This window comes from Tachypleus tridentatus, chromosome 7 (genome assembly GCF_004210375.1).
Source record: "Tachypleus tridentatus isolate NWPU-2018 chromosome 7, ASM421037v1, whole genome shotgun sequence".
In the NCBI taxonomy this organism is placed as follows: Eukaryota; Metazoa; Arthropoda; class Merostomata; order Xiphosura; family Limulidae; genus Tachypleus; species Tachypleus tridentatus.
In genome coordinates, this window is record NC_134831.1 from 17,135,643 (window position 1) to 17,153,543 (window position 17,901).

General features: G+C 33.7%; 1 protein-coding gene across 3 annotated transcripts in view; it reads left to right on the forward strand.

The window, feature by feature from the left end:
* Positions 1-2,099: 2,099 nt before the first annotated feature.
* LOC143255208 (RING finger protein unkempt-like) overlaps positions 2,100-17,901 on the forward strand; it is a 49,326-nt gene continuing 33,524 nt past the window's right edge. For all 3 annotated transcript variants that reach the window (XM_076510504.1, XM_076510506.1, XM_076510505.1), the window contains exons 1-3: positions 2,100-2,213; positions 2,319-2,528; positions 6,228-6,511. In XM_076510504.1, coding sequence (XP_076366619.1) covers positions 2,146-2,213; positions 2,319-2,528; positions 6,228-6,511 — 562 coding nt within the window. In that variant the 5' untranslated portion in view covers positions 2,100-2,145. The remainder of the gene's footprint in view (positions 2,214-2,318; positions 2,529-6,227; positions 6,512-17,901) is intronic.

The following is a 17,901-nucleotide window of genomic DNA, read 5'->3' on the forward strand; positions in this document are numbered from 1 at the left end:
CTTAAAGGAGTTGAAATGCTTGTGAATTTTCGATTATCTGTAATTTGTTTCAAATAGTTTAATTAGATGTGACTTTGTTTTTGTTTGTGCTCTTATAATGATATGTCTTTAGTGTTGTAATTTCGTGTATGTATTCATCTGTTCATAGTGTGTTATTTAATAATTTTCAATGTCTTAAAAATATGTCTAATGACAACGATAGAGAGTTGATTAACTTGTAGTGACATTTAAGTCCTTAAGTGTATTTGTTCGCCTTATGCTTTGTCTTTCCAGTAGTAGTTCCTTTCGGTTTATTGAAGATTACCTAGAAAATTTAAGTGAAGGTTAATTGTACTATATCTCCAGGAATTGTGATACTGACGAACTAATGATATAAATATGAACGTTTAACTAGTATGGTTTGTTTAAAGTTTAGCACAAAGCTAGCCGTCCCTAATTTAGCAGGATAAGACCAGAGGGAAGGCAGCTAGTCATCACCACCCACCGCCAATTTTTGAGCTTCTCTTTTACCAACAAATAGTGGGATTGACCACCACATTTTAACGCCCCCACGGCGGGGAGGGCGAGCATGTTTGGTGTGACGGAGATTCAAACGCGCCACCTTCGGATTAGGAGTCAAGTGCCTTAACCACCTAACCATGCCGGACGGCGTTTAACTATATACGAAGATATGATAATTTATAGTATAGCAAAGGATGGTACGTTCGGAATGTCTTTTGTTACTTTATAGATTGAAGTAGAATATACAATTATATATAAGTATTCAGGTGTTAATCCTTATTATTTATTCACATCTTGGAACAAAACCGATTAGAAATTATCGCTAATGTTGTTGTTTTTTCGTCTTCCATTTTGTTTGATGAACAAGTTATGATCTATTAAGTTTAATGGAAAAATTTAACACTGGTACTCAGTAGAGAAGTCAGACTCTTCTCTCTTTTGCAACAAACATCAGAAGATAAACATTATTTTATTAATTTTACTAGCTTTTCACGTTTTGAATATTTTCATAATATATCATTCTTTTACCTTTTCATAATGTATGTTATTCTGACAAACTGTTCCCCTCTTTTAAGTAACAGACAATAATTACAAGTTTATAAAATAAATGTTTTGTTTATAAACAAAACAACAGTATCTTTCTTGGTTGACACGTACTTTTATTCTTCTTTATTAATAACATTCAAGCTTTTCAGTTTGTTAGAAAATGTTTCACATCTAAAAATATTATTCCTATGCGTCTTTCTTATCATGAACATGTAATGATGCTCTATTATAAACATAAGGGTCTAATTTAATTATACAATTGGAATCGGGGGAGCAAAAAAGAAAAGAAAAATAGGGCAGTTTAACATAGTTATTAGTAATAATATATATATGCTGGAAAAAGTGGGTGCACGTCCCCCCTTTCTGCCCTAAATTTCAGGCTTCTCTGACTCTAAATTTCTAATCATGAAAAGCTATTCAGATTCTGTAAGCCAATGAGGCTCTCTCATTTAACTCCGTTTATGTTCACGATTTTAAAGTTATCGTTCAAAAAAGTTTCACCTGCGAAAGAAATCTTTAGGTTGTAACTAACAAGACTACTTTTTCGAAATGTGATTTTAAAAACTGTTACTTCATGAACAAAACCTTCATAAAATCACAATACATTGCGTCATTGCAAGAATAACTAAAAAGTAAAATAATGTCTGTTTTGTTGTTTCGATAACTCGTCTATTTGAAGACCCCAATGGGACAACAGTAAGCCTACAACTTGACCAACTTAGGCAAGAGTTCGATTACCCTCGATGGACACAGCATATAGCTAGCTGAATGTGGTTTTACTATAAAATAACATACACACATGCTATTTGAAACTTTCATATTCATGGTTAATATTTGATTTGATTTTAAATTAAATATTGACCAACTTTGTTTATTGTGCATAGAATTAGCTGTTAAGTTCTTCGAGCATCTGACATGTTATCCCAAATTCAAAGCATTAATTAATGCTTCTTGTAGCTTTTTAAAATTGTTACGGTTTTTCTCACGCTTTGGAAATGACAGCTCTGTCTGATCACGTGGCTTGTAATATCAAATGAGGTAGTGTTATCAGAGCGTTCCTTGCGCAGTAGAATCGCGCACTAGATATTTAGATCCAAAATGCCGTCTACGGCGGAGGCGAAAGCCGTTTCGTTGCCAACACAGACGGAGAAACCTATTCATTACACGTATGTCTGTGATTGAACTTAAATTTAATTTCACTAGGTGCGTTTCAGTTTTATTTGTTTTCTTCGTCAGGATTGCCATTTCTTTCTTGTTTCTTTTTTTTTCAGGTATTTGAAAGAGTTTCGTGTGGAGCAGTGCCCGCTGTTTCTCCAACATAAATGTACTCAACACAAACCATTCACGTGTTTTTATTGGCATTTTATGAACCAACGTCGCCGAAGACCAGTTAGAAAACGAGATGGTACATTTAACTACAGTCCTGACGTATATTGTACAAAATACGATGAAACTACAGGAATTTGCCCTGACGGAGACGAGTAAGTGTGAACCATCTGTAGGCTAGGCTTATACTTACAGCGATTTATTTTGGAATAACAACACTGTTTCAGATTTTGATAAGGCTTTCAGAAATTGATCTAGAATTGATTTTCTTAACATGTTAGCTTAATTTAGCACTATCAACAAATACAGTATTTTTTACCAATGCTGTTTATGAATTTTGATGGCCATAAGAAATTGAAAGATGGGTGAATATATGGTGCGAAAAATCAACACATGGATATGACTTTGACTTGTAAACAAAGTCTGCCATTTTATATTACGTACGCCATATTGGGGTGGCGCGCGTGTGACGTGTCCAGATGGTAACCTATGGCTATGAGGAACGAGTAATCTTGGCGCATGGCGGGCGAAGGTTGATGTTCCGATATAGCATAGTTATTTGATTCGTATGAGTTTGGGGTATCCTTAACGAAAATTTTCTGTTTTCATATATTTTGTTTTACACTAGTTATTAGTTTTGGTATAATATTGTAAATGTCAGTGAATGTAAAATGAAACTTCTATCCAAACGAAGCCAGTTTACAGCGCATCTGTTTTAAAAGTTAAACGTAATCAGTGCCAAGTGGTATAACTAACATATTTGTTATCACGTTAGGTAAGATGAGAATTCGAGATCAGATTAGAAACAGAATGTAAGTTGGAAAAGTGTGGGAAGGCATAATTTAGTTTTTTTCCCATTAAAACTATGCATCTATAGACTGGTGATCAAATACCACAGTTTTTGATATCGTAGTCGTATGTAATATAAACATTAATAATAATACTATTGCTTATAGTAATACTATGTCAGTTGTAATTCATTATTGTATTTGATGTGATTTATTATTGAAACAACACATCACAGTTACAAGTATAAACTAGTTCCATAAATATTTTTGAATATTATTAATACATTATAGCTCTTGTTTTAGCTTATAAGTAAATTTAACTAGAGAATATTAATTAAAAATAAGCAAGATAAAAATGTATTGCAATTAACATACGATTTTAGATAACCAAAGTTTTTTTTTCACATGATACACATTACTTTTTCCCAGTTCAATTCTAAAGGTGGGAGATCTTACTGCCACATCTGTTGGTAAACTATTCTATAGGCTGACCATCTAATTATAAAAGTAACAATGCTCTGACTAAAGTTGTGTGCAAGTTCACCATATCTTAAATGTATGTCTTCTAGTTTTACAGCTTACAGAGTATTTTATGATAATGCCATATGAGTATATTGATTTAAAACCCCTAACAGACTTAAAAAGCTAATGATACCCATTTTTACCCTGAGCCTTCCTCAAATCTGAATTCATTCTTTGGATCCTCTCTGAACTCTATCCAGCAGCTCAACATTTTTTTTCTGTAAGGTGATTAAAAACTAAAAACAGTATTTAAATTATATCTAATCATTGCATTGTGAAGTGAACGGATGATTTCTTACAAACTGAACTCAATACTTGTATATACAAGACCTAAATTCTTGTTTGCCTTATTACTTACTGTCTTGTGTTTATTGTGTAGGAAGTTTTTAAGACTTTATATTAGTTATGCCAAAGTCTTTTTACTTTTCCTAAGCTCAACCTACAGTTGCCTATGTTTGGCTATAAGATTAATTAACCTTCTGTTAACTGCCATACATATTGTTACTTCTATTAACACATAAAATGTATCTGTTAGATGTTAGCCCAGTTCTTCAATAAAAATAATACAGGCTAGCTTACTCTTTGTTTGTTTTGTTTGTTCTTTTTTTTAAACAATCTTCTTAAAGCATGATGCATAATTTACAACTTTTCATTTGTTGGTCTATAGAACCATCTACATTTAAAAATATGTCCTGTTACAAATGTCATATATAATGAGATGTCAGTGCATAAAAAACAGGGACTGTTTATGGTCTTTCTTGTTATTAATGAAATATTCAGCATTTTTCTGTTTGTATTTGTATATTATATATATAATAATTTATCAACAAGAGGAAAGTGAATATAACTAAAAATTGAAGTTCCCTGTAGAATATTTGAGCTTGTGGCTAGACACTCAAGTATAACTATGAAATATTGTTTTTATTTGGAAACATATAACATGATAGATCATTAAGAAGACATGAATTGACTTTGGACATTTTATGGCAAAATGAGTGCATCCTTGGCATATTTTACTTTCAGAGAACATCATGATTGCAGTTTATAATAATCCATTTTTCTCTAAGAGCTATAAACTTGTGGAATTATTTGACTGTAATTGTAAATTATCTAAAACATTTGTTGGGGAATGTATCAATGAATGTGAAATACTAAATTTAGTTTTATGCTTGTTTGGCTGATTGTTTAAGTGGGATGGAGGGTTGATTTCAGTGGAAGAAATGTTTTGCCAACTTATTGAACAGCGATGGGTCATCCATTATTAATTGCTCATTTAATACATTTTAAATAAATGTATAGAATTTTTTATTACTTTTTCAATATCTCTGAATTTAATCTAGAGGTCCTTCAGTGATACAACAGTATGTCTGCAGACTTACGATGCTAAAAATGCAGTTTTGTTACCTGTGGTGGGCAGATCACAGATAGCCCTTTGTGTAGTTTTGTGGTTAACTTTATTTAAACAAACAAAACTAATCTAGAGTTTTGAAATGTTCTTTGCCAACTTTTAAATGTGCAGTTTACACACATTTATGCAGTAGGTTATATAATAGACTTATGCTACAACATTAAAGTTCAAGGAACATTTTTTAAAATCAGTATTTTCTGATAATAGTTAACTGTCATATATTGGAATTAAAAGAAATAATAACTTGGTGTTTTAGCCAATTCTAGGAGTACTAATGGCTTAATTTTATGTTTTTTAATAGTTTTTAATAAATTTCACAAATTTAGTGAACAATTAGTTTGTGTTGTAGAATTAAAATACATTAAAAAGCATTTAGATACCATTGAATATGAATTAAAATTGTCACAAACTTTATTTTCTGGTCTCATTTCTACACCTTTTGTACACGATGATCTGTAATAACACAGTGTTAATGCTGTTTTATATGTCCAAATACCCTATTACTCTGTGAGAATTTACAGTACAGGCAAGGTTTCTGTTATAAATAAAATGATAAAGGTATTTTTGATTCTTCATGCTTAAGATAGGACTTTATCTTTTGTCATGGGACATGATTAGTGATATTTACTAAAATTTACCTAATTTGGAAAAATTCTATAAAAGATGGAAAGATATTTTTGCTGTTTATCAAACTTTTATTAAAAATTACTGAAAACAGGGCTGTGTTGTTTTTTTTTGAGGGGAAGTGGAGATCAAGTGGATTGCAGTTGCCCTGAATCTCTGAGACTAAAGTGTTTCCCTTACTAAGAGATACATAACTGAATGCCCTATTATAATGTGTATATTTACAACACTGTTTTTAAGGTAACTGTGGTTTAATAAATATAATTTATATTTGTCTTACTAATGAAGCTTAGTTCTGGGGAATTATGAAATTGTTGCTAAGGGAACCAAATTATGATTATTTATATTTTTTTTCAGAGTCATCATTCATATTAACCACAAATTGAAATACGATATGCACACTGATTAAGAGTTACATCTAACATTACATTGTTTTTTTTATTACACTTTATGAAAAACTTTTTGTTCATGATATTTTTTATCATTTAAGTACTTTATCTTTTTTTTTTCAGCTGTCCCTACCTACATCGCACGGCAGGAGACACAGAAAGACGCTATCACCTTCGCTACTACAAGACAGGTGTATGTGTTCATGATACTGATACAAGAGGCTACTGTGTTAAAAATGGGCCGCATTGTGCTTTTGCTCATGGAGTGCTTGATTTGCGGAATCCAGTTTACGACATTCGGGAATTACATGCTCTTGAAAATTCTGAAGAAGGAGCTAATGGTACTTCTGGACCAAATAGTCTTGATAAAGAAAGAAATGCCCTGAATGAAGACCCCAAGTGGCAAGGTACAGATTTACAAACAAATGTATATATTTGTAAATTATCGAGTTTCTATCACATCTTTATAACAATATAAATTGTTTTTGAAAGCCAATGCTTTGAAAATAATTTATTTATTGAAAAAATATTTAATACTACAGTTTTTAATGTACAAGCATTAAATTGAAGTTAAGAGTTTCACTTTGATAAGAGTTGAAAATGCATGGATGTAATATACAAGTTATTTTGATATGGAGCAATGCTCAAGAATAATCTTGCTAAATACTTTTATTGGTCTGTCGTTAAATTTTGATAATTTACTGGAACCAACCACAAATTTCAAGAAATCATATAGATTCTACTTTAGTTAACATAAAGTTAATATGAGGTAATTAGTACAGCATGAGGTAATTTCAAAATTTTTTAATTACTTTAGAATACCTACTTGTGTTTCATTTAAAAAGAAAGTTCTGAGAAACAACCTTCAGTGCTTTTATACCTTGAAATGCTTGTCTTTCAAAAACATTTAATGAAGTAAAGAACGTTGCTATCTTATTTGTAGAATTTAATAGGTTGATCAAAACTAGATGCATTTTATTTAGCTTAGGTTTAAATTCTAAAGGTTTGTTGATAATTTATTCTGTTACCTACTTTATAGCTATAAATATTCTAAAGTTATTCTCAGATTTTCTTCTTGATAAATCCTTATAAACTGAAATGTGAAAAAACTTATTCTCAAAGGCACAATTCTACTTGGTCAACTATATTACCCTGCAAATTATTAATTATGTTAACAGAGGCAGTGAATTTTATAATGAATTTTGGGGTCTTCCTGGTTATGACTTTGTTATTTTGCTGAGCAGAAGAAGTACAATTTACTTTGGGGATTTTCAAAATTTAAATGTGCTGTGGGTAAAATGGGATTTTAGGGTTCAAGTTGGACTAAATTTGGGGATATTACATCAGTGTTTCTCTTTGACAACCAAGCAAATGCAGTGGGAGATTTCAGCCAGTGATTATGATTCTTGTGCACCTACAATACCAAGCATGGAGAATATGAATACCTGATTACATTTTATTACTCATTGCAATCTCTACTGAGTACCCTTAAATATAATTATATGCCCAAAGTAGTGCATAGTCCATTTTATACACACACACACACACACACATAGTTGTAATCTTAAAAATATGTGTTTGCTACAGCAGAGGTTGTGTGTTCATCGGTACAACAAATGCCGAAATATCGACACCACAAACAGATGGCTTTTCATTCTTATATAGTAGATGTTATTATGTAGTTGGTATTAAACCCATGGACAACCAGGAATCTCTTGGTCTTTCAAAGCTCTCCTTTTCCACCCACATTTTATTTTTCAGAAAATCTTCAATACCTCTGATAAACCTTTGGCACCTGATGGGGTGCACCTATTCCCTGAGGCCAAAACTATTGAATTAAAAAAGTATACAGAACATACACATTTAGTCATTGTTCTACAATTTTGAACCATATTTCAGTGTTGAAATTTATTGAATGAAAAAGTTGTGATTATTCAGTTTTATATGTAAACTTTTTTTCTTAAAATACATATTTTACTTTTGGGTTAGTGATGTTCTCTCTAAGTGAGATCATTTACTTAATGTTTTTTTGAGCATAATACATCACTCTACACTGCCATGAGGAAATTTGAAATAGCTGAAACAGTCTTAACAGAATATCAGCAATTTGAACATTGGCTCTTTTATACAAATGTAGCTTTATTGATTGTAGCCAGTCGTTGTTTCTGAACCTCAGTTGTCCAGGTTATGTTTAAATTCTTTTTCTGTTAGCTTTATAACTGTGATCATCAAAAATTGAACCTGTTTTTTTCTGTTTTCATGCATTTAAGACACAGTGGCTTACAGTTCAATGGAGATTTGCGAAAATATCAGAACAAAATCATAAATGTATATATGTAAAAACGGCTTGTATGGGTAGAGAAAAACTCTATGTAGAGGAGCGAACAACGTTTCGACCTTCTTCGGTCCTCGACATAGAGGTTTTCTCTACCCCAGCCGTTTTTAGGTATATTTTTCTCTACAAGTGGGTTTTCTTGTTATCATGGAAAATCATAAATAACTTTCATCACATTATTTTTTTTTATCTTGCAGAAAGTTTGTTTTGTCAGTATATGCTTCATCTGAATTATGGCAAATGTTTCAGTTAATTGATTTTTGCATTTGACTGTACCAAGTTTCTTTTTGGTGATAAGGCTGCTTTATGTTATGCCATGATTACATTAGGCTTTTAAAGCCTATGTACTTGCTCAAGTAAAGAAAAGCACCTGAAAAAGGAGATGTAAATATATATATGTGCATGCACACCCATATATAAATTAATATAAAATATATTGAATACCTATAAAATGTATTAAGTGAAACCTGGTTATCAATTAGAAATTTCACTTGCTTATAATTTTGGTAAATAAAAAAGTTATTGTATGCCAGTTTCATAAACACAATTAAAATAAAATAAACTGTTAGAAGCTTTGAAGAATGTCAGAAGACAAAACATGATAATTGAAGTTAAAATGAAAGTATTTTTAATTGCTTCTTAAAAACGTTTCTCAAATAGCTCTTTCATATTTCTCATGTACGCGTTAAACTGTTTTATTTTACAGAATCTACATAATGCATGGAAAATTCAAGTTTTAAATAATTTCATTCTCTGGGTGTTTTAGCAGAACAATAAATAAACATTTGGTGCATTGACTTGACACATCCAGGACTTTATAAAAATTAAACTTTTGTAAATCACTGTCCTCCACTACTCTAATGGCAACTCATTCTGTAAGTAAATCACTCTGTTAGAAAAATAAAACTGTCTTAACTTCAGACTAGTCTGTCAGTTACACATCTTTAACATTTTTCTCTAATATTGTTTTCAGAAGACAGTCTGAAGAAATCTGAGATCTCTATCTTATTGATTCTCTGGTAAACTATATGCTTCAATAAAATCACCTGAAGAGGAATTTTAAAAAAACAAACCCTTTCCCTATAAGACAAACTTTCTATCCCTGGGATCACCTTCACATTCCTTCTCTAAGCCATTTCAAATAGTTTAATATTCTTAGATAAGGAGACCAAAACTGTACACATCATGCTAAGTGAGAAGTAACTAGTGGTTTTGTCTTGTAATCAGTATGTCACTAAATACACCAACAGAACAGTGCTTTGATGACTTGGGAATTATTTACTGCTATTTGGAAAACCTTTTATTCAGTCTCACCTTTAGGATGTGTTATCATCTATGTTAAATGTGATTCAAACTATGATGACCCAAAGTGTATTATCTCACACTTTTTATAATTAAAGGTCAATTGCTTTTAATATTTGTCAAGCATATCAATTGATCTATGTTATTCTGTAATAGCTAAGCATTGTCTGTACTAATTATGCCCCAGTCAATATAATTAACAAAAAAAAAAAAATCACAAGGTCAAAGCATTGTGTCCTGAGGAATATTGACTTGCTTGTTCTTACTGATCACAAAATAATAAGTAAAAATTTAACTTTTATTTAGATTTACATAGGGAATTTGCCCTCTCAGCATGGACCAAAAGGTTAGAGAAAAATTCCATTATTTTGAGATTCTGCTGTATTTCAGAGATTTTGATTCTCAAGCACTTAATTCTTTAAGCATGTTATGTTGAATAATATTTGGAATATTTTCTTTGAAATTTTTATGTAGAAGTGTTTATACAAGATACATTCATTGGCCTTAAATACCTTTCATTACCAAGGGCATCAGTACTATAAGAATTAAGCTCAAAAGGATAGGCAGTATTTCACATAATTTCTGTGTTATATGTTTTTATATGATTACCAGACTAGTACAACTCATAAGGTGTGATTAAATATGAAACTTTTAAAATCAGTCACTTCATATATACATACATATATATGTATACATACTTTTGTTGTTTTTTATAAAAAGAAATAAGAGAACATTATTACATGGCAAATAATTGCTAATTTCATCTTCCTTTTAGTGTGATATGAAATAATTATGGTTCCAGTACATAAAAGATTCTTTTGTGTATTGAATAATCCATGAAATAGACCAAGATAGTTTTAAATGTTTCAAAATTACATCTACTTCTGTTTCGAAGTATTAAATTTCGCAGAAATTTCATAAATGTAAACATTCTTACACAAGATACCATTCAGAGTTACTGATACATAAAAAGTCTTATCTTAGCTATAGACTGGAATAACATTAACAGACATATATAGTCCAAATGATTTTTTAGACAGGCATATGGTAAAAGTCAGTGTTATATGGATGGGTGAGGCAGCCTGTAGATTTGAATATTTCTGGCACTTGTCCAGTATGTTGTGAAAGACATTGAACTGCACAGAACACTTAAGGAAATGCTGGCATATTGCCAATAAGATTTGCCTGTGGTATTTTGGTAAAGTCACTTGTTTGAGTATGGTTGAACTTAATTGCCGTATTTGGCTATTTATAAAAATATCTGAAAGGTAAGACTTATTCGGTTAACTTTGCTTGCACAGCAAGAATAATAGATTTGTAAGTTCATAAACCTGTAAATCACAGTTTCTTATTCTAGTGTGCAACAGGTGTTTACTTTTAATTTTGGTTTATTATACTGTATTGGATAATAGGTATACACATCATTGATGTTATCTGAAAAGTTTTGGTCATTATTAACCCTATCTTTGGGTTTCTGGTAATGGATGATGGATAAATCTTGAAGGTAATTTTATTAGTTACACTTATTGATAACATATCTGGACACCAGAGTGTACAGTAAATGTGTTAAACAATTTTGTCATTTGTGCTTATAGATATGAGTAAGAGGAGTGAGCTTAAATACATCTTCTTGCTTGGTTAGTTTATTACAATTTAGTGCATGTTAGATGTTTATCCCAGTTAACCTTTCAGAAAGTTTTGTTTCTTGTACTTAATGGCGTGCTGGTCTTGTTGTACTGACAACTGTTTTAATACAGACTAAAAATCCAAAATGAAATGTGACAATAAATTCTCTTAGCTAACTTCACTTCTTAAAAATAGCATAATTTTTTTTTTACTTTCATAAATATGTAGGTTATAGAAAATGATTTAATAGGTATGTGCATTGAAAGAAGAATTTTAGCAGGGTGTAAGGAACTGATAGCATTATCTTTTATCATGCTTAATTATGAGAACTGTAAGACATGGGAACACAAGTATAAAGTTTGGCAGATAGGAGTCATTTTCAGTTAAGACAGCTTTACTTTTTAAACAGAGTGGTTGAATTTTGAAATTGATTGCCTTTTGAAATGGTAGGTACAGTTAATTTAAGGGGAGTCTTGATAACCATTTTAATGGCAAGGGCTGGTTTCGAGTGTTATTTATTATTTTAGTGTTTAGTACAGTGGATGTGATGGCCAAGATGGATCAGTAGGTATCTTCTTGTTTTTAGCTTGTATGTTTGTGTTTTCTTGTATGAATTTTTACTACATACACTAAATTCTATGTATTTCAAGAATCCATTCTTTTTTTTTTAAATGTCATCAAACTACATAATTATTTTACACTAGTGGGATATTTGCTTCATTGTTGTAATGATGAAAGTAATGTATTCAAGTATGCTGAAATAAGTGAAAATAATGAGATTGAAAATATTAGTAATTTGAAATGAGAGGTGAACCTAGGAATTTGATTTAACAAATTCAAAAGTTACATACATTAAGTTTAATCACATGATCATAAACAAATTGGAGTTAAAAAAAAGGCATGTATTGAAAGGACCATGTGAAATTATTATTGTAATACAGTATCTCATTTCCACTCACAAAAAAACTTTCTCAACTTGTGCTTCTTTCTATCTGTACTAATTCCCCCTCATGACTTGCCTTATTACTGCATACTAACATGCAAATGACCATGCAGCAGTCCTCTACCAAATGAAGTGCATCAAAACCCTTATTGTAACCAGTGTCTTCTCTAATCACTTCTTGATTGACAGTCCTACTGTTAGACGTGTGTTGTTGTTTTCAACAATTCACAATATTTACTGTTTTGTGAATTTTTCCTTCAGTTGATTTGTGATTTTATGTTTTTGTTCTATTTCGCAGAGAGTTACAATTTATTTTATTTTTCATCGTCTTTCAATTATGGGAATTATACATGCATAGTATTGGGTGGTTGTGACCATGACTTCCTTTATTGTAGTAGTGGAATTCCTGACCACATCTAACGAGTCAAATCCATGATTCTTGGTCCATCAGGACTTTATTGCTTTCATGTTATAATCAGGACAAGGCCCCCTTCTCTTGAATGTGCCTCTCAGTCACATGTTGTTTCATGAGACTTGCCCAAACCTTTTTCCTCTTTGGTAGCCCCTCGGTGTGGATTCCTGTACGTGGTGAGGGGACCTCCCAGGGAAGGTTCTGTCTTTCTGGTTACCTCTTCTGGGATCTAAACATCCACCTATGTGTTTGCCATGCGTGGTGACCCATGAAAGGGAGGAGAGGATCCTGGTGGTTGAGAGGTCCAACCCTAACACACCACTTTGGCCTTGAATTCCTGTAGACGGGCAGCCTTTGGGTGGCCCCCTGGGTTAATCGGCTGGTCCACTTGGGCTAGAGTCAATCAAGTACCAGTGTTGGAAATTCTCAATGGATGTTGTGGACATTGTGTCTGATGCTGGTGTTTGGGTATAGTGCTCACGAAACCCTGGTGTTGCTGCAATGTCCTTGCATGACATTGTAGTGTATTCCCTCGTAGGGCATCATGGTGGGTGGGGACAGTGAGTACCAATGTTTTCCTATGGATCCTCCTATGAAAAATTTAAATAAAATAGTGAAAAAACAGTCAATAGGTAAACGACCACATCTTGAAGGCTCTGAGCAGCAATCTTCAAAATCTGTAACACACATACCTCATTTTCTTATATTACATTCTCTTTCAGAAAAACCCTTAGGGTAAATGTCCCCCTTTTTTATTCAGAAGGGACTAAAGGAACTTGCTGGCTCTCCAAAGTCAGTAAAGAAGCTTCGATCTAGAGACATATTGGTTGAAACATCCACATCCCAACACAGTGAACTCCTCTTGAATTCAAAGACAGTTGGGGATGTACCTATTGAGGTTACCCCTCATGCTACCTTGAATTTTTCATGAGGAGTTATTGTTGAGAGGGATTTGAAGAACATCCCCAAGTCAGAGATTCTTGCTGGTTTCTCCACTCAAGGAGTTTCTGCAGTGAGGCGTATCTCCACTTGCAAAGATGGAGTTACACTGCCAACAAATATCCTCATTTTGACATTTACATCACCACATGCACCTGCCACCATCAAGGCAGGTTATCTAAATTGCAAGGTACGGCCATACATTCCAAACCTTCTCCGATGTTTCCAATTTCAGAGGTTCAGCCACTCAAAGACGTCATGTCGTGGTTCCCTGACACGTGCTCGTTGTGGTGGCAAGGACCATAATGCTTATGAGTGTGACACGGACCCACATTGTGTCAACTGTAATGGTTCTCACCCTTCCTACTTTCATTCTTGTTTAGAATGGTTGGAGGAAAAGAGGTGCAGCGTTTGAAAACGACTCATAACATTAGTTATCCTAAGGCTCGGAAATTGCTGTCTGCCACTTCATCTCGGACAAATGTTGCTGTACTTTGTTCCACAACTACAGTGGGAGTGCAGACAGATCTTTCTGTGCCTCCAAGAGAATCGTTTTCAAAACACATGAAAAGCCTTTTGCCCTCCATGGTTAAAAATGTTGATGAATCAACTTCTACACCCATCTCTGTTCCTCCCATACATTCCAACAAACCCCAAGATCCACATCCTTTGGTTTCAAATTCAGGCATTTCTTCAGATACATCTTTTTCTCCCACCCCAAGATGCAAAGAAATTATTCGTTTGTGTCCTCAGTCACTGGAATCCCCTTCCAACAACAAAGACCTGACCAATCAAACCAGGACAGGATCTATGGAGGTCGATAAACCTCCTGCGAATAAGGACAGTAAGGAAAAAAAGATGTGGTCATAAACAGAAGGGTTCTCCAGCCACTTTGCCTACCGTCATTAAAAATGGCCACTTTGATACAATGGAACTGTCGAGGTTTACGTTCTAATCTGGATGACATCAAAACACTGATTGCTTCTTACCATCCTGTATGTCTTTCCTTACAAGAAACATTTCTGAAACCTGCTGATACAGTTACCATCCAGGTGCAATTGGATGAATTGGGTCTATCCTTGGATAACATTGCAGAATCCACTGGTCAGCCCATCCTACCATGGCTTATTACAGTCCCCAAATATGATCTTTCTTTAAGTCATCTGAGAAAGGCAGATACTCCCGATTGGAAGCACCGTCTTTTATTTACTGAACATCTTTTGAACAATCTTTCCATTCCAATTTATATGGATGGTTCCAAATCAGGTAACTCTGGGCTCTGCCATGGTTTGTTGTGGGTCAATGGTTGCGTGCAGAATCCCCTCTACAGCTTCTATATTCACTGCTGAACTGTACGGTATATCTCTTGCCCTGGATCATATTGAAGCTAAGCAGTACTCCAACTGCACTATTTATACTGACTCGTTTAGTTCTCTACTGGCCCTGGAATTGCTTCATGTTGGCTCACACCCTGTTCTTGCTGATATTCAAAGCCAACTGCCCATTTCTCATTAACATCTACTTCTTTCCAGTTTTTCTGGATACCAGGCCACATTGGTATTGGTGGGAACAAGCATGCAGACACGGCAGCTAAATCTATCTGCTCTGGCACTATCACTTCCGCACCTATTCCGTACATGGACTATGGTCCTGTATTCGAGGCTTGGCTCCGTGCCAGCTGGCAATCAACTTGGAGTGAGCAACACGACAACAAGCTTTTCCAAATAAAACCCTATATTGGACTTTGGCCCTCTAGCCAAATGTGACTACGCATTGGTCACAGTTTTTTTAATTCATCGTTTGTTTTTTTTATCTGGAACTGTTGCACCAGTGTGTAGTTTGTGTAACACTCAAATCACTGTAAGCCACATTTTACTTTCTTGCCATCGTTATGACTCTCAACAATAGCACTATTTTAAACATGTTCTGTTCCAAGGCTTGTCCGTAACATTAGACAGTGTTATTGGTGATGGTGACACTGTCCACCTTGATAAAGGTTTTAGTTTTTTAATGGCCATTAATCTTTTTAGTGTCATTTAAGTGTTTGAGATTTATTCATTACACCTTTTTCATTGTGGTTCCCTTAAAAAAGACTCTCAAAAGAGTCTCAGTCTCTCTCATTCAATTTGAAATTGGAAAATGGCCATAACATAAAATAACTCCACACCAGGACTGGAAAGGCCAACTTCAGGTGACTAACGCTGCTGTTTGAACTACCCGTTAGTCATCCTGACGAGTTGTTATTACAATTTTGCTGCATGTCTTTTTACACTTTTATTACTTTACCTTTTGATACTGGTTATAATGACACATAACCTGGAACCAGGACTGGAAAGACCAAATTCAGGTGACTGGTGGTGGTTCTTGTACTTACCTATTAGTGTTCCTGGTGGGTTATGATCATTACCATTATGCTAGAGAAAGTCCTTTACAACTTCTCTTACTCTGCTTTCTCTCTTAATGCCCCCGCTAGTACAGTGGTATGTCTCCGGATTTACAACGCTAAAATCAGGGATTCGATTCCCCTCGGTGGGCTCAGCAGATAGCCCATGTGGCTTTGCTATAAGAAAACACACTTTCTCTCTTAACATTGTAGACTAGGTGTCAACATTGGTTTTATGCTTTTTCTGTTTTTCAATTATGTTTTGTTTTATCTTCATTTCCTTTTATGTATTTTACTACATTTAATTCATTTTTACCTTTTTACCAGGCATTTGGTGCAGATAGCCTAGCTGCTTTGTGCCATGAAACATGAAATCAACCAACCAACTCTTTGGTAGATTTGTTATTCAAGTATGTTGTTATTTACTTATCTTCCACCTGTGTCTACCCCTGCCTTTCTAGAATGCTAATTCCACTACCTCCTCTTTCAGGTCAGACCTGTCTGATGGGATATGACTTGTCTCAAATCTGTTTGTTTCTAATTTGACATCCTCATTTCTCCTATGACCTTCCCACATGTTGAAATTTTTTTTCATTTCTCCTGATGATTTTCTCCTTTGTGTTTTCTTCCCATCAGATCTGTCACCTTATGTCCCTGGCCTCACATTTCCATCTTTTGTTAGCGGGTACTATTGGTGCTGTAACTATTTTTATATGGTGGTAAGTTCTGTGTTAATTTTTTTTGGAGAGGTTTTTATGGCATATTTTGATTTCCCTCTGTGACAAATATTTGCTGACCAGATATGCTTTACTTTCCCGATGTCATCAGGCTTTGGACCAGAATTTATCACCTACCTGAACTCTCCTCCTCCTTCCTATCTGCTGGATGTCTTCTTCCCAGTGTATCTGGTGTTTCTTATGTTGGAGATGTGCATTTACAGAGGCATGTTCTTGATATGACAGCTTCTCTTCCCTGGTGGTATCTGATTTTGAGGAGGAAGGCAGAAGACCCTCTTTCAGCTACAGACTTGATATACAGTTTCAGATACTGCCAGTTATTGGTTGAGGTTGAACTTTCATTTACAATCTGTCACACCCTAGCCACCCTGCCCAGAGGATACAGTTACTTTATGTTTTTTTTTGTTTTTTTTTGAGACCCTTTGAAGTTCTTGTCCTTTCTTTTTGATGACACAATACTAAAGGACAAAGAGTATAACTGGCTCAGAAGTGGTGCAGTCTTCCACTATTTGTTGTTTTTAATTCTTTATAAAACCTTATGGTCTTCCTTTGGGTTTTTTCTAAATGGAAGGAATATTATCATGCTGTCTTCTCAACAAGTAAATGTAGTTTTTTTGTAGGAGGAGATAAGATATTATTTCAAAATGAACAATATTGTAAACAGAAAGTGTGTTTCTGATAGATGGTTACCTCCCATTCCATTTCACACCTGTCCTTCCCACTTTTGATGTGAATTGATTTGGTTAGTGACCACTTTTGAAATGATTAACATATGCAAGGTTATTCTTGATAACGAGAAACCCACTTGAAATAAAAATGTATCTCAGAATGGCTGGTATGGATATTAACACTTTTATTGATATCTGGGAGTTTTCTATGTTTTCATTCCAGTAAACACCAAATTTATTCAAAAACCAGGTACAAAACTAAAGTCCATACTATGTAAAAACTACTCTGACAAACACAACACCAAAATCATTTATAAGGTACAATGCAACAATTGCCGTGACTTCTATATTGGAGAAACAAACAGAAAAATGGAAACTAGATTCAAAGAATACAAAAAAAGCACATTCACACATTTTTGAACACTGCAAATCAAATAAATACAACATAACCA